The 18641-nt window shown below is 41.2% G+C and overlaps 1 protein-coding gene across 1 annotated transcript; it reads right to left on the bottom strand.

The window, feature by feature from the left end:
- Window positions 1-4472: 4472 nt before the first annotated feature.
- LOC141330908 (E3 ubiquitin-protein ligase TRIM35-like) lies at window positions 4473-15316 on the bottom strand. The gene is made up of 6 exons (XM_073835708.1): window positions 14831-15316; window positions 9369-9464; window positions 8902-9132; window positions 8802-8824; window positions 8602-8720; window positions 4473-4978 (listed from the first exon to the last, which is right to left on the bottom strand). The coding sequence occupies exons 1-6, from the start codon at window positions 15224-15226 to the stop codon at window positions 4473-4475; spliced, it is 1371 nt and encodes a 456-aa protein (XP_073691809.1). The 5' UTR covers window positions 15227-15316.
- Window positions 15317-18641: the final 3325 nt, after the last annotated feature.

Here is an 18641-nt window from a genome sequence, read left to right as displayed (position 1 = left end):
ACATCAAACAGGTTCTCCCCACTCAGTGAAGCACCCACTGAGAAACCTGATGAAAGTGCTTTAGTAATTGGCGATTCTATTGTACGGAACGTGAAAATAGAGACTCCAGCCACCATAGTCCAATGTTTACCGGGAGCCAGAGCGCCTGACATCTTGGCAAATTTAAAAGTGCTGGCTAATGCTAAACGTAAATTCAGTAAGATTGTTATTCACGTCGGCACAAATGATGTTCGACTTCGCCAGTCGGAGATCACTAAAAATAATGTTAAAGAGGTGTGTGAACTTGCAAGTACGATGTCAGACACTGTAATATGCTCTGGTCCCCTCCCGGCTTACCGTGGTGACGAGATACACAGTAGACTGTGGTCACTCAATGGCTGGATGTCAAAGTGGTGCCCGCGAAATAACATAGGTTTCATAGACAATTGGACGAGTTTCTGGGGCAGAACTGACCTGTTGAAAAGAGATGATCTTCATCCCTCCGGATGTGGAGATCTCTCCTATCTAGCAATATGGCACATAGTCTTATGGTGCGTTCACAGGAACCTGATGAGTTCTCTACAATCGGACATTGGTACAAACTGCTGGTTTCGTCTGGCCAGAGGAGAACTGGTCCCCCGACTGAGCCTGGTTTCTCCCAAGGTTTTTTTCTCCATTTCTGTCACCTGTGGAGTTTTGGTTGCCACTGTCGCCTCTGGCTTGCTTAGTTGGGGACACTTTCCAGCGATATCGTATACTATTTGAACTGAACTGACGATGATATCACTGAATTCATTGATGAACTGCCTTTAACTGAAAATTGATTATTTACAATAATGCGTTACTTACACACTATTGTTCTGTTTAAATACTGTGCAGTTGCTTTGACACAATCTGTATTGTTACAAGCGCTATATAAATAAAGGTGACTTGACTTGACTTGACGAGTTTAGATAATCAATCTGAGTGGAATAAATGGTGGCAGGGGAAAAGTGTTTTAAGTCATGGGACAAATACAAGTGCTGGTATAGCTATTTTATTTTCCAAAGATATGAAGGTCAATGTTTTGGCTGTGGAAGAAATTGTAAGAGGAAGAATATTGTTGTTAAAGATTGAATATGAGGGTTCTATGTTTGTACTGATAAATGTTTACACACCCAATAATGAACCTGAGCGTGTGAGGTACTTTTTAAAGCTAAGGAATGCTATTCAGATAATCGATGACAATATTTGTATTATTATTGGAGGTGATTGGAATTGCACTGTTGATTTTATTATTGATAGAAATGGAGAGGAACAAAAATAAATAAAAAGAGGAATAAAAATTGGGAGGGAATGCTGGAAAAGGTATCTGCCAGATTGTTTAAATGGAAATCGCTATTACCACTAATGTCATACAGAGGGAGAGTTCTGGTTGTAAATAACTTGGCTGCCTCAACTTTGTGGCATAAACTCATTGGAACCACCTGAAGAATTAATTTGTAAAATTCAAAGGACATTTGTGGAGTTTTTTTGGAGTGGAGAACACTGGATTCGTGCAGCAGCAGTATACCTTCCCGTTTATGAAGGAGGTCAAGGTCTGGTGGATGTGTGGAGTAAGATCTGTGCTTTCAGAATACAAGCAGCACAGATATTCTTGTATCAGAAGGACTTAGTATGGGCTCAAACTGCTAAAATGATTTTACAAAAAGCGGGCAGTCTTAAGCTAGACAGACATCTGTTCTTAATGGAACTGGAAAAGGTGAATCTGTGTGGAGTTACATATTTTTATCGTTCAATGTTGCGCTCTTGGAGAACTGTTTTTAAAGTGGAAAGAGATTTTGAAGAACCCGGGAGTTGGATACAGGAGGAACCATTGTTTTTTAACCAAATGATCCAGACAAGACTTTTGTCATCTGTAAGCGTGAGCGCATGTTTGCAAAGGCGTGGCATTGTGAAGCTGGGACAACTTTTGAATAATAACCAATGGGAATCAGTGGATACCCTGAAAGAAGTAACCGGTTTAAAGTCCTCACGGTTGACTGAAAAGCTGGTGGAAGAAATTTTTTTAATGTATTATCAAGCGGCTATAGGAAAAATATTGGAAAATAATTTCAATCAGACATGACAGGTGAACCGGACTTTCCAAAAATAAGAGTTGCTGCTGTCGTCAGTGAGAGTCAAGAGGAAAAATCAGCGGGTTCAATTTTATCTTTTGAAACTCCACAGCTGGATTTGTTTGAAAATACATCAAAGAAAGACATTTATAATGCTGCAGTTAAAGTTTTGCATCAAGGTCTGCTCAGAGGACAAAGGATCTCAGGGTGGCCAGTTTTGTTGACACAATACTTTCTTGTGAGAGACAGGTGGAGAGCCCTGTACAAACCTCCAGTAGAGAAACGAACAGCAGACTTACAATGGAGGGTTATTCACGGGGCAATAGCTATAGTTGGGGTGGGGTGTAGGTTTTGTGGAATAGAAGAGCATTTAGAACATTTATTTTTAAAGTGTAAAAGATTGGAAGCTTTTTAATGCTCTTGACAGATTGTTTCAAGCCTTTGGTGAAGAATTTTCAGAGCAAGTGTTTATAGGGGGTGTGAAATATAAGTTCTCAGAAAGAAGAAAGATGTGTTTGTTAAATTACCTAATATGGAACTGCAAAACTAGCAATATGGAAAACTAGGAAGAATCAAGGGGTACAGTTGAATAGTATTAATGCCGAAGTGATGTTTATGAATTTAGTAGCTGGTAGACTAAAAATAGAATTTGCATATTATAGTCTTGTAAATAATGAAATGGTTTTTAAGGATGTGTGTTGTGTTAACAATGTTTTATGTATTGTTCATGATGAAAGTAATGTCCATGAGTAATATATTTACAGAACACATGCCCCTAATAATTCATAATAATGTCAGACTGTTTTATTAGTGTTTCCCTAACCTAAGTACTCTGTCCACCATCATTTGTAAAACATATACACTATAAATACACTAAATAAAAGCATATTTCTTCTTCAGTAGTGCTTCTGTGCAATTGTAAGTACTTTGAAATAAAGTGTACTACTGCAAACAAATATACAGAGGACTTTCATCAGTGCGTTTCTTAAAAGTGTGCATTGAATTTTAATTTGTAGTTCAATGTTGGTACACTTTTTCATAGTTCCTTTTTCCCAATTGTGCTACTTAAGTACACTTCATATAAATAAATTAGACTTAAACTGATTTGAAGTGCAGTCAGATAAAGTACATTAGAAGTGTTTTATAATTGCATTGCATAAAAGAGTGCTATGAGTACTTTACATACAATTTTAGTGGATTTTTATATATGTTACCTCTCACACCCGTTCCCTAACGGAAAACCCGGGTCTCCGGCACTGGAGGTGGACGCACTAACAAGGAGGCTAAAGGCTGCAACCTCTAGCATCAGTCGCTAGTGCGTCTCTTGAGATCAGCGAAGTGAGATTTACCTGCACAGCACCTACTGGCTGGCCTCCGTTACACTCACCCCCCTAGACCTCACTCCTGTTCGGGTCACGGCACCAATGTAACCCCTCACACCCGGGCCCTACCACACCCGCTCTGAACGGGTCTACCGTCAGTCGCTAGTGCGTCTCTTGAGATTGGGGAGTGAGGTTTACCTGCACAGCACCTTCTGGCTGGCCTCCGTTACATATATACTATCATTACGTTGGATTTTCATAAAAAATACAGTAGAAATGTATTACTTAATGATGACTCATTCATAAAGATCATTGTCACCATCTATTGGTCTAACAATGTAACTGCAGCGACTGACAGCCTTCACCTTCAGTTCAGTTTAACATCAGGTTTTGCTCATTAATAAAACAATTTCCATCCTAATATGAAAGTGTTTTGTGTTTGCTTAGTTTTTAAAGGCCTTATTCAAATTAGATCTCTTTCTACAAAAGTGCATTTTGTAAATGATATGATCACTGATCATAAACGAGAGGCTAGTTGTTCAAAAGTTATCTGATCAGATTTTGGCCATCAGATTGGATCAAATCTTGAAAATGTGTCGTTAAAAAGAAAAAAAGTTTGTGAATTCTGATTAGCTCACAAAATTCAATCTTGGTTTTGATCTGCATTAAGTCTTTTTTGTGCTTCAGCTGCTTAAAAAATGCAAACAAAATATTATATTACATTTGAAGTTTTTATTTATCACTTTTTGTAAACTACATTGGCAAAATCTTCAGAGATGGAGCAGTGAGAAGTAGTAATTTGTGTAAAAGCAATGCACAACTAGAATGAAAAACATTGGCATTTTTTCCTTATCTCATCTTTGTTCTCCATCATGATGTCCCTTTAGGGGTTCTGTTTTGAATTCATCTGAATGTGTTACTGACCTAAATATCTTATAAACTTATAAACTTTTTTTTTTGTAAAATCATGGGTTACTTTCAAAAGGGTTATGTTGTTTATTTATTTTAGAACTATAATATATATATACAAAGATTTACTTGTTTTCTGGTCTGATATTCAGATCAATAGTCTCGATTACTGACTATTGATCACTAAGATCTTCAGAGACGTTAATGGATGATAATTACAGAAGAATGGCAGTAGTGTGTGAGTGAAGGTGGTTGTGAATGTGTGTAGATGTGTATTAGTTACAGGATCAGAGAATGACACCGTTCCTCTGTCATAGTCCAGATTCACTCTCACACGATCAAGCTTCTGTTTGACACGAAAACCAGAACATGAAGACTGCCCATACTTCTTATACCACACACACCAGACACCAGTCTTAAAGAAATTGCGTCTTTTCCTCTGGTTTGATGCTGTAGTTACTCCTAGACACCAGTCTGAACTCTTTTTAACCTCCACATCCCAGCAGTGTGTTCCTGAGTTAAAACCCTCTGAACCCAGAACACAGGCATAATAGTCAAATCTCTCTGGATTATCGGGAACAGGTTGATTAAATAAGCTCCAGCTCACACTGGTCAGATCATCAGACACGACGAGACGTGGATGAGCAGTGTTTGGATCCAGAATGACAGGAGCTGATGAGACACAATCAACAGATGCTGTTATTCTGATGTTCATATAATGATCAAGAGTGAACCAAACACAGATGATTATGAATTATGACACTCGTCCTGTTGATCAAACACATCAGACATTTTCCTCTCATCACTGTCAGTCATTCTCTGTATGATTTATCAATACTGAAAGTTCAATCAGAAACACTGAGTGACACTCAAAAGATATTAATTTGATTTATGCTGTCGTTTATATTCAATTATAGTCAGAAGATACTTTTAATACAAAATGTTGCCTTTGTACAGAGCTTTACACAGTTCTGTCATATTCAAATGAGACAAACTAGAATAATACAGAAGAACTAAAGTTTATATCTATATATTTTTCCTCAGTGTTTCTCTTGTATGAATCAAAGCTCTGTTTACTTCATAAAAATAAATACACAGTAGGTATTATTCCACAGTAATGCAATCAAATAACAACATTGCTGATATTATTAACTACAACTACAACTAATATATATATTAAATTAAATAATCATTAAATGAAATTGAATAATTAAAATTAAATGCAAATTAGAAAAGTCATTTTGGCAACTTACTGAAATTAACTGGATGTACTTGAAGCAAAATAACTTTAACCTAAATAAAATTATTTATAAGTGTGCATTTTCTTTTTTTTTTTTTTTTGATAGTAATAAAAAAAAAAAAAAGCATCTGTTATATTTGAAGGCAGAAAAATGTTCATTTCACCAACCCTCTGTACATTTCCTTGGATACATCATCGATCGTCATGGAGTTCACATGGAGGAGGGGAAGGTGAATGCTGTCATTTCCTAGCCAGAACCCAAAACTATAAAAGAGTTCTTGGAGTCGCCAACTTTTACTGCAGATTCATCAAGAATTACAGTCTGATCACCAGTGCACTTACTTACCTTCTCAAGGGTCATCCGAAAACTCTCATCTGGACCACAGAAGCATCAGCAGCATTTACAGACCTCAAACAAGCCTTCACACAGGCTCCACTTCTCACTCATCCTGACCCTGATCTCCTTTTCATATGAGAAGTGGATGCCCCTACCACCGGAGTAGGAGCCGCACTACACGCCTCCATCCATGCGCCTACTTCTCGAGGAAGCTCAGTCTGGCAGAAAGGAATTATGACATCGGAAACAGGGAATTACTGGCCATCAAGCTCACCATAGAGGAGTGGCATCATTGGATGGAGGGAGCCAAGCATCCTTTTCAAGTCCTCACTGATCGCATAAATTTAAAGTACCTCCGTGACGCCAAGAGACCATTGTCCTCGTCAAGCCAGGTGGGCACTCTTCTTCACATGGTTTCAGTTCACCATCTCATAACGCCCAGGAGCAAAGAATGTACGTGCCGATACCCTCTCTCGTCTCTTCGACCCTGAAGAAACCACAGACACACCTACCAACATCATACCTTCTCAGATGATTGTCAGTCCTATCAAATGGACTTCTCCTCCAGCTGTCGCCACTCCTGAACCCAGGACTCTGCCGGGCTGCCCTCCAGGACGCCAGTACACAACGGGTAGATCTCATCCATAATACTTACACCTCACTAGATACTGGTCGTCCTGTGACCTACAACACTCTCTCGCTTTTATCTGAACGTTTCTGGTGGCCCAACATGGCAAGGAATGTGAGGAGACAAGTGAGAAGGTAAGGATGTGGAGAATGCGCTATGGCCAAGAATCCTCGTCACCATCCTGTGGGTAAACTCCATCCCTTGCCTATACTGAACTGCCCCTGGTCACACCTAGGAGTTGACTTCATGACCATCTTCCCCCGTCATAAGGAAATGCATCCTGGTCGATGTCGATCGTTTCTCCAAGTCTTGTCGCCTCATCCCTTTGAAAGGATTACCCACAACATTTGAAACCGCTGAATGTCAGTTAAATCAGGTATTTCGGTCCTCATTTTATTTCCCGTGTGTGGAAGGCCTTCTTCAAGCTCCTAGGTGTGACCGTTAGCCTCTCGTTCTAACACCATCCTCAAACAAACAGACAAACTGAGTGGAAATTCCAGGGGGTGGGGCGGTTCCTCAGGACGTTCTGTCATGGTTTCAACAAAACTCCTGGAGCCAGTTTGTGGGTTGGGCTGAGTATGCCCAGAATTCCCTGCGGCAACATTCAACAGGGCTCACTCCCTTCTAGTGTGTGTTAGGATTTCAGCCACCACTCTTCCTGTGAAATGGAGAACTATCAGATGTCCCCGCAGTGGATCACTGGTTCCGGGAGAGCAAGAGAGTCTGGGACAAACGCCTACCATCATCTACAAAGGGCATTGCGCAAGTCCAAGACCATTGCAGACTGGCGGAGGATTTCGGGCCCTACCTTCTCGGGGTCAGAAAGTCTGGCTTTCCACCAGAGACATCCGCCTGCACCTGCCCTCCAGGAAACTCAGTTCCAAGATTTGTTGGTCCCTTTACCATCCTGGAGCAGTTCAACCCCTTCACATAAAAAATAACAACTTCCACCTCAGTACAAGATTCACCGTACATTTCATGTGTCACTTCTCAAACCCTGTCACGACCCTCTGCTTCCCTCCACAGAGCCGGCCAGGAAGAACCCCCTCCTGAAATGACGGTAGAAGAAGGTACCATCTATTCTGTCAAGGAGATCCCGATGTCCTGGCGTCGTGGTGGTCGCCTTGAATATCTGGTAGATTGGAAAGGATATGGTCCTGAAGAGAGATCATGGGTACCTCGGGATGACATCCTTGACCCCACACTCACCGATGAATTCCATGCGGCTCACCCGGACTGTCCAGCACCTCAAGGAAGGGAAGACCACCTCGAAGGCGGAGAATTCGGCCCTCAGGAGCTGGCCGTGGGGAGGGGGGTAATGTCACGGATTGGCCAGGCTCTAACACCAGTCATACCCAGCGATCTCATTCACCCCAACTGCACCAAATTACCAGCCGACTTATTTAAGTACACACAGCACTACAGTCATTGTCTGGGCACGTTGCTAATACACAGACTCATTGTGTCTCTCTTCAAGGAGTCACAACTATTACCTACTTTGAAATACTTACCTGTCTCTCGTGTTCCAGTCTTGTCTTCCCTGTGTCTCCAGTCCAGTCTGCGGTGTGTGTGTGTTCATCCTCAAAGGTCCAGTTCCTGCAAAAATAGAATTAGATTATCATTCCACTGTTCTTTTGAAGTCACATCAAGCCATATCCATGCTACTCACCTCTCTGGATCCATTAACATCTTCATTGTTTGCTCTGCTGTTAAAATAAACTTCCTCTACGTAACTTACCTGTCTTGTGTGTGTCTGTGTGTGTAACACGCATATTGAATTTGAAGCTAAAATGTAAAAATAAACCCTAATTCAAAATATAAATAAAAAATGAAACTATATGAACAGTAGTCATCATTGTCAGTTTGATCTTAAAAACAGCTGAAATTACTTAAGTGTCTTTCCTTAGATTGAAAAAGAAAGTCAAGCACATTGAATTCCGGGACTGATTATTTCTAAAAGTGATCTGCTGATTTTGCTGCAGTAGATGATCTGTTTATTCCCACATAATGCTGAAATCTGTCAATATTCCCCCTCATGCATCATTTCTAGTGTATGTGTGTGAGCTCAGATCTTCTGCAGTCAGACTCACTGTTCTGGACGATGTCCTGCATCTTCTTCCAGACTCTGAACGGCAGGTTGCCCAAATAACGTGGCACATGAATCAAAGCTCCAGAAGGCATCTGTGGATCCGGCTGTGAGATCTGGACTCTGGAAGAACATTCAGGAGTCAGAACTGCAGTGGCTTTGGATCAGAAGCAGAGAGACCAGAGACACCAGCAGATCACTCACCTTTCCATTGAGACTGGAAACTCCTGCAGAACAAACACACCATTGATCATCAACAACTCAATCAATCATCAATCAATCAATCAATGATCTGAAATCAGACCTTTAGAAAGCAGACATCACTGGCTTTCATCATCTCCTCCATGTCTTTGATTGTGTGTGAAAGAGCTGAGATGTGTCTGTTGATCTCCTCCAGCTTCTCCTTTATCATCTGCTTCTTCTGCTCCTCTTCCTCCCTCAGTGCAGTGATTGTAGCTTCTTCTTCATCTCTGAGAAACTGATGAAGCTTCTCAAACTGCTGTTTAATCTGACGCTCTGTGTGCTCAGCTTGAGACTGAAATCAAACCACATTCACTTCAATCATCTCCATCAACACACATCAACACAATCACATCATTCAGATCTGAGAGAAACTCAGATACAGACATATAACAGATCCAGAAGCAGATTGATGATCCTCATTTACTAAAATAATCAGCTGGAGTCCATTATATTAAATATATCAGATCATAACTGTATATAGTGATCCTACAGCTGGAATGAAAATGACTCTCGATTCTGTTTCCTCACCTTGATGTGTTTAACTGTTTTCTCAAACTTTCCTTTCATTGTTTCTTTGTGTTGAAGTTTCTCCTGTAATGATTTCAGTGCTGTATTGAGTTCCTCCTAGAATTAAATAAAATAAAATACATAAAACACCAGATTATAGTGAAAAAAGAAGAAAAGACGATACAGTGATATTGTTATGGAGTGCCCAGCAGCCCCAATAGAGGGCACTCCAATATGGAATCTATGTTATGTGTTGTCTCAACCAACCAAGTTTCACTCGTCTGTGTCATGTTGTCATTGGTTCCCCTGTTCCATGTGTCCATCTCCCATTGGTTGTTTCTGTCATGTGACCCCTAGTGTTTGGTATAAAGGCCTTCCTTGTTCCTGAGTTTTTCGTGGTGTCTGGTTTCCCCGTGTTTTGACCTTGGACTGTTTCCGTATTTATTGTATCTTGCCGCCTGCCCTGACCTTCTCGCCTGTTTTCTGGACTACTCTTTCGGACTACCCTGTTTATTTCTGTTTGCCTTTATTGACCCCAGCCTGTCTTGACTACGTCTTCTAATAAAGCTTGCATATGGATCCACACTTCAGTCTCCCTTTGTAACAGAATGATCAGCCACACCCGGATCCAGCAGCTTCCTTGGAACTATCCAGTCCCAGCATGGAGTCAACATCCAAGATATTGCGTCTCTGTCAAGGTGAGCGGTCCATCAAGGACTACATTATAGACTTTATTGAGTTGGCTAACTCAACTTCTCTGGATGATTTGATCTTAATTATATTTTTTTGTGGTGGACTTTCCAAACCATTCAGTTCTTTGATGCCACTTCACCAGCCTGACTGGACCCTCCAGCAATATATTTGTGTAGCACTGCAGTTGTTTTGCTCTCTGTTTGCTGTGGGTGTGTTAGAAGAGCCACTACACAAGATGTCTGCCAGCCCAAAACCTGCTAACAAGATGGTCGCTCTTCCAGAGTCTGCTCATAAGATGGCCGCCCTTCCAGAATCTTCTCACAAGATGGCCTGCCTTCCAGTATCTGCTCATAAGATGGCCGCCCTTCCAGAGCCTGTTCGAAAGATGGCCGCCCTTTCAGAGTCTGTTCACAAGATCACCGCCACGCCAGAGCCTGTTGCAAAGATGGCCGCCCCGCCAGAGCTACTGCACAAGATGGCCATTACAAGTCAAGTCCAATCACAGCTGCTGTTCCTGCCATGTCAAGTCACGTCACAGCTGCCGTTCCTGCCAATTCATGTCACGTTACAGCTGCTGTTCCTGCCAAGTCAAGTCACGTCACAGATGCCGTTCCTGCCAAGTCAAGTCGCACTACAGCTGCTGTTCCTGCCAAATCACGTCACGTCACAGCTGCCATTCCTGCCAAGTCAAGTCACGTCACAGCTGCCATTCCTGCCAAGTCAAGTCACGTCACAGCTGCTGTTCCTGTTAAGTCAAGTTATGTTACAGCTGCCATTCCTGCCAAGTCAAGTCCCGTCACAGTTGCCGTTCCTGCCAAGTCAAGTCACGTCACAGCTGCTGTTCCTGTTAAGTCAAGTTATGTTACAGCTGCCATTCCTGCCAAGTCAAGTTGCGCTACAGCTGCTGTTCCTGCCAAGTCAAGTCACGTCACAGCTGCCATTCCTGCCAAGTCAAGTCACGTCACAGCTGCTGTTCCTGTTAAGTCAAGTTATGTTACAGCTGCCATTCCTGCCAAGTCAAGTCACGTCACAGCTGCTGTTCCTGTTAAGTCAAGTTATGTTACAGCTGCCATTCCTGCCAAGTCAAGTCACGTCACAGCTGCTGTTCCTGTTAAGTCAAGTTATGTTACAGCTGCCATTCCTGCCAAGTCAAGTTGCGCTACAGCTGCTGTTCCTGTTAAGTCAAGTCACATCACAGCTGCCGTTCCTGCCAAGTCAAGTCACGTCACAGCTGCCATTCCTGCCAAGTCAAGTCACAGCTGCCATTCCTGCCAAGTCAAGTCACGTCACAGCTGCCATTCCTGCCAAGTCAAGTCCCGTCACAGTTGCCGTTCCTGCCAAGTCAAGTTGCGCTACAGCTGCTGTTCCTGTTAAGTCAAGTTATGTTACAGCTGCCATTCCTGCCAAGTCAAGTTGCGCTACAGCTTCCGTTCCTGCCAAGTCAAGTCAAGTCACAGCTGCCATTCCTGCTAAGCCAAGTTGCGCTAAAGCTGCTGTTCCTGCCAAGTCAAGTCACGTCACAGCTGATATTCCTGCCAAGTCAAGTCCCGTCACAGTTGCCGTTCCTGCCAAGTCAAGTTGCGCTACAGCTGCTGTTCCTGTTAAGTCAAGTCAAGTCACAGCTGCCATTCCTGCTAAGCCAAGTTGCGCTAAAGCTGCTGTTCCTGTTAAGTCAAGTTACGTCACAGCTGCCATTCCTGCCAAGTCAAGTCAAGTCACAGCTGCCATTCCTGCTAAGCCAAGTTGCGCTAAAGCTGCTGTTCCTGCCAAGTCAAGTCACGTCAAAGCTGCCATTCCTGCCAAGTCAAGTCCCGTCACAGTTGCCGTTCCTGCCAAGTCAAGTTGCGCTACAGCTTCCGTTCCTGCCAAGTCAAGTCAAGTCACAGCTGCCATTCCTGCTAAAAACAAGTTGCGCTAAAGCTGCTGTTCCTGTTAAGTCAAGTTACGTCACAGCTGCCATTCCTGCCAAGTCAAGTCACGTCACAGCTGCCATTCCTGCCAAGTCAAGTCGCACTACAGCTGCTGTTCCTGCCCAATCACTTCACGTCACAGCTGCTATTCCTGCCAAGTCAAGTCACGTCACAGCTGCCATTCCTGCCAAGTCAAGTCCCGTCACAGTTGCCGTTCCTGCCAAGTCAAGTCACGTCACAGCTGCTGCTCCTGCCAAGTCAAATTGCGCTACAGCTGCTGTTTCTGTTAAGTCAAGTTATGTCACAGCTGCTGTTCCTGTCAAGTCAAGTCACAGCTGCCGTTCCTGCTAAGTCAAGTTGCGCTAAAGCTGCTGTTCCTGTTAAGTCAAGTTACGTCACAGCTGCCATTCCTGCCAAGTCAAGTCACGTCACAGCTGCCATTCCTGCCAAGTCAAGTTGCGCTACAGCTGCTGTTCCTGTTAAGTCAAGTTACGTCACAGCTGCCATTCCTGCCAAGTCAAGTCACACTACAGCTACTGTTTCTGTTAAGTCAAGTTGCTCTACAGCTGCTGTTTCTGTTAAGTCAAGTTACGTCACAGCTGCCATTCCTGCCCAGTCAAGTTGCGCTACAGCTGCTGTTTCTGTTAAGTCAAGTTACGTCACAGCTGCCATTCCTGCCAAGTCATGTTGCGCTACAGCTGCTGTTCCTGTAAAGTCAAGTCATGTCACAGCTGCCGTTCCTGCCAAGCCAAATTGCAGCTGCTGTTCCTGCCAAGTCAAGTCTCGTCTCAGCTGCCATTCCTGCCAAGTCTGGTCACCTAATGGCTGAGGTTCCTGAGTCAAGTCAAGCAGCCCTTCCTGAGTCAAGTCCAGCAGCCCTTCCTCAGTCAAGTCAAGCAGCCTTTCCTGAGTCAAGTCAAGCAGCACTTCCTGAATCAAGTCTAGACACAACTTCACTTCCTGGGTCAAGCCAAGATGCCGCTTTACATCCTGAGTCAGGCCAAGACACTACAGCACTCCCAGAGACACATCAAGACACAGAAGCACCTCCTGAGTCAAGCCAAGCCATAGCTGCTTCTCCAACATCAAGCCAAGCCGCAGCTGCTCCCTCAAAGCCAAAGCCAAGTCAAGCTACAGTCATCCCTTCAAGGACAAGTTAAGTCACAGCTGCTCCCTCAAGGTCAAGTCAAGTCACAGCTGTTCTAGACAAGCCAAGTCAATTAACAGCCGTTCCAGCAAGTCTAAGACAAGTCACAGCTGTTCCAGCCAAGTCAAGTCACATTCATTCATTCAAGGTTGGGCAAGATCTTGCCCGAGCGTCCAGAGCCAAGTCACATCTCCCCCGAGCATCCTGAGCCATGCCACGCCTCGTCTGATCTGCCAGAGCCTCTGCATGTCTTGATTGCCAGCATAATGGACCCTTCTTTGATGTCAGTGCGGGCTGCAGGCATACCGGTGGAACCTACACGCCCAAGCCTTACATCCCCAAATCTGGTTTGCATCCCATTAACCGCCGCACTGCCTATGATGGCCATCACCATTCTGAGTGTGTGGGCTGCACACTGTGCTCCAGAGGCCTGCCTATGAGTTTGAGCCAGAAGCCTCGTCTTTCCACGAACCTGCTGCGCCCATGCCTCTTATACATTTCCTACTCTGCCTGCACCACTAAGGCTCCCTGCTCTGCCTGCACCCCCAGGGCTCCATGTCTGTCCAGTCACGGCTACGGAGGCTGTCCCTGAAATTCCTGTCTGCCCTGTCACGGATATGGAGGGGGCATGTGCTCCATCGGCACCACCCTGGTGGGCTCTTGCACTGTCTGCGCCACCCTGGTGGGCTCCTGCACCGTCTACGCCGCCCTGGAGGGCTCCTGCCCCATCTGCGCCACCCTGGTGGGCTCTGGTGGTCATCCGCTCCGCTGTGGGTACTCCCACATATCCTGCTGTGGAGGTCCTCAGCTCCCCCTGATCTGCCGTTTCTGTCTCTGTCATCAGCTCCTCCACCTCCACATGGACCTGGCCCTCCTTCGTTCCCCTGCTCCACCCCTGCTTCCCCCAACCGCCCTACAGGACTGTCTGTGCTAAGCCCTTTGGGAGCATCTGGAAGCCGCTCTTTGGGGGGTGGCTATGTTATGGAGTGCCCAGCAGCGCCAATAGAGGGCACTCCAATATGGAATCTATGTTATGTGTTGTCTCAACCAACCAAGTTTCACTCGTCTGCGTCATGTTGTCATTGGTTCCCCTGTTCCATGTGTCCATCTCCCATTGGTTGTTTCTGTCATGTGACCCCTAGTGTTTGGTATAAAGGCCTCTCCTCCCCATCTGTGTTTTCTGATCGTTGTTTAGCCTTCCTTGTTCCTGAGTTTTTCGTGTTTTCTAGTTTCCCCGTGTTTTGATCTTGGACTGTTTCGGTATTTATTGTATCTTGCCGCCTGCCCTGACCTTCTCGTCTGTTTTCTGGACTACTCTTTCGGACTACCCGTTTATTCCTGTTTGCCGGTATTGACCCCCGCCTGTCATGACGATGTCTTCTAATAAAGCTTGCATATGGATCCACACTTCAGTCTCCCTTTGTAATAGATATGGTCATATAATTCAGTGCAAAAGTGTTTTCCTGATTTCTTCTGTTTTTGTGAACATCTCGTGCTAAATTAATTCAGAAATAATTATAGTTTGTAAAGTGAAAAGTTTTATTAAAGCAAAATGCTTGTTCAATACCAACTGAGTCTGTGTGAAAAAGTATTTGCCCCCATAGTTACTGATTCACCAAATCCGTGAAACTGCATTGATAATGGGCTTCAGATCCCTGCAGTACTGTTCAAACAAATCAACACTTAAATAGGAGTTTTCAACATCATAAAGTTGAAAAATGAATTTCTCCTACCTTATATGATGAAACCACTTCACTGATGGGTCTTAATTTGTGATTGATGTGTTTTTGTGAATCTCTGCACACTAAACACACCGGCTGTTTGTCCTCCAGACAGAAGAGTTTGAGTTCCTTACTGTGTAAACTGCAGATCTCCTCAGATCCTGATGAACTCCTCTCATTTCTCTGCTTCAGGAACGACTCACACAAGTTTTTTAACGCGAGATTAGGAGGAGGTTCACCTTTTGAGGATCTTCTCCTGCATACAGGACACTGCTGAGTTTTCTTGATTCTCCAGAACTGTTGAAGACACTCTTTACAGACACTGTGACTACATGACAGAAAAACAGGATTCTTGAAGATTTCACAGCACACGGGACAAGAAAGCTCTTCTACAGATAGTGAATCCATTTTCACAGTTTGAGCTCCAGCAGTCTAAACTTTACTTTCACTTTCTCAACGCCGGTTTCAAAAATGAATCACAAAGATCTGCTGTCTGTTCACAAACAAACATCACAAAAAAGTGTTTCTCTTTGTTCTTCACTTATTCTCTGTTTTCTTTAGTAAAGACAGAAGAGAGAATGACAGACAGGAGAAATAATGAGTCTCTTCCTGGTTTTGAGTGTTGAGTCGACTGTCAGGTGTTTTAAGAGGGAGGAGTTTCTGATCACCTTTGGGTGTGTTCAAACAGGTCAGATATGTGACCCTGGACCACAAAACCAGTCATATGGGTAAATTTTTATAAAACTGAGATTTATACATCATCTGAGAGCTGAATAAATAATTTTTCCTTAGATATGTTTTTTTTTTCTTATGAATTTTTATTTATTTTTCTTTTTATTGTAAATCATATATACTATTAATACACAAACTAAAAGCATATTTCTACTTCAATAGTACTTCTGTGCAATAATTGTAAGTACTTTGAAATAAAGTGTACTACTGCAAAAAAATATACAGAGGACTTTTATCAGTGTGTTTCCTAAAAGTGTGCTTTGAATGCTTTAAAAATTAGTTTAGTGTTGGCACACTTTTATTTATATAGTACTGTACATTTTCCCAATTGTGCTACTTAAGTACACTTAATATAAATACACTAATCAGACTTAAACTAATTTGAAGTGCAGTCAGATAAAGTACACCAGAAGTGTTTTATAATTGCATTGCTTAAAAGAGTGCTATAAGTGCTTTACATCAGATTTTTGTGGATTTTTATATACTATCACTTTGTTGTATTTGGATTTTCAAGTAAAATGTATGTACATTTCAAGAGAAATGTATTACTCAAGGTCGGTTTGGACTTAGTGACATGGTGCATTGGTGTTTACATTTACACGAATTACATTTACAGGAATTTTAATCAAGTGTATTATTTGTATATTTTAAATAATGTATTTTTTTAATGCATGATGAGTATATTTAAAAGTGTATGAAATATGGGTTCAAGTTTACAAGTGGTAACTAAATATTTTTTATTTATTATTTTACATAGAAAGTATGTTAAAAGCACATATTTAGTTCATATTCATGGTGTCCCAAAAATAGCACAGCTGAGTACACTCCCTTGGAAATGTGGTTTAAATCTAATTTTTATGTGTATTAACCAAGAAAATTAGCCGAAGTGGTAGAGCTTGGACTTATTTACTACTTAAAATAAAATATATAACAATTTGATTAAGAATACTTACTGTTTTATAATTAAAGAAAATATTCATGATAAAAAAAATATATATATACCAAGTTTATTAGCCTATAACCTGATTGTCTGTTGGTGTTATTTACAGTTCTCAATCAACAAATAAGACATGGATAGTTTGTTTTTATCAAAGAAGTGCAAAACCAGTTACAGTTTAGCAGACATTCATAATAACTGGCAGAAAAAAAAACATCACTAGCTGTTTGAAACCCTGAGGAAAACAGTTCAAATAGAATTTTGTATATAATTTTTGTCTTATTACATTTGTACACCGAAACAGCTACAACATACAGTAAATACCTGCCATTCACTGAGCAGTGGCAATATAAATGAAGTTGATTTGGAAGAACACAATTAATAAACTAAACAATCAATACAATAAGAATAAAATAATTTACAGTGTAAAACAACAGTATAAATTGCAATCTCTCATACAGAACAATCATTTTATTGCTGCAAATTTTTGCAGTCTGACCCTTTAGAGGTAGAAATAAAAAAACAGCTCTCTAAAAATATTTTTCTTTGTGCATTTGTTATAAAAAAAATATCTATTGCACAAGCAAAGAGCTTCAAAACACCCAGATTATATATAAATTTAAGAATACTTAGAAAATACTATTTTCAAGTAGCTCCTGAAATGTAATGTTTCTCAGGACTATTAGTGTTGTTGACAACTATCAAGAATATTTATCTGACTCTGGATGAGCTTTGACCTGTTTGTTGTGATTGTGCTTCTGTTAGCGCTTCTGTTCTCGCCTCCTGCTGTTGTCAGACCTGTAAAATTTAGATATTAAAGTTAAGCACTAATTCATCAAAGATTTTGAACTGTGATACTGATGCAGTGAGAAGATGAATCTCTTCAGTACAGTATATTACACTTCCAGACAGCCCAGATTTGGTTTAATAAAAATGAAAGAAAAAAGTAAGTGGAGAAAACAGTGCAATGTTACTCTCAGTCATAATGTTTAATACACATTTAAAAAAGCTGAATATCTAAAATGTATAAAATATATATATTAAAACAATCATCGTGATCTGTCATGTTTACTAGAGTGATTAGATACTGCAATTGCAGGTACCTTCTTTCAGAGGAACTCCAGCATTTCATCGGGTTATTGTCGTTTTCTGTATCTGAAAACTAAACAGCACAAAAGGTAACATCATTTAATATTTTTTTGCACTGTAAATTGATTTTAATGCAAAAAATACTAACAAACAAACAAAATATTTAAAATAATAAATAAATAATATATTAATATAATAAATAATAATATATTTTATAAACACATGTATCTCCAGCGGTTTAACCTCCATGTTATGAAGCAACATAGGTGCTTTGTGCAAACATAAATAAATGAACACATACATAAAAAGTAATTTACCACTTTATTTACAAAATGTAATCTCCAACGCTCACGCAACAATGTCAGCTCTTAATGCTTTTAATGAAGTCACATGGACTATTTAATCTATCTATTTACTACCTTTTTGGGCCTGAAAAGTGGTAGTTACATAGTCAGTGGAGGGACAGAAAGCTCTTAGATTTCATTAAGAAGGTCCTAATTTGTGTTCGGGAGATGGACAAAAGTTTTATGGGTTTTGGAATGACATGTGAGTAAATAATGATAGAATTTTCTTTTAATTGATCATTAATGGCATTGGCCAAATGTAACCTAATATGTGACCCTGGACCACAAAACCAGTCTTAAGTCGCTGGGGTATATTTGTAGCAATAGCCAAAAATACATTGTATGGGTCAAAATTATAGATTTTTCTTTTAAGCCAAAAATCATTAGGAAATTAAGTAAAGACCATGTTCCATGAAGATTTTTTGTAAAATTCCTACTATAAATATATCAAAATGCTATTTTTCAATAGTAATATGCATTGTTAAGAACTTAACTTGGACAGCTTTAAAGGTGATTTTCTCAGTATTTTGATTTTTTTTTTGCAACCTCAGATTCCAGATTTTCAAATAGGTGTATCTCGGCCAAATATAGTCCTATCCTAACAAACCATACATCAATAGAAAGCTTATTTATTGAGCTTTCATATGATGTATACATACTCAGTTTTTAACCTTATGACTGGTTTTGTGGTCCAGGGTCATGTATATATATATATATATAT

Source organism: Garra rufa, chromosome 1 (assembly GCF_049309525.1).
Source record: "Garra rufa chromosome 1, GarRuf1.0, whole genome shotgun sequence".
Classification (NCBI taxonomy): domain Eukaryota; kingdom Metazoa; phylum Chordata; class Actinopteri; order Cypriniformes; family Cyprinidae; genus Garra; species Garra rufa.
This window is presented reverse-complemented; position numbering and strand designations above follow the sequence as displayed.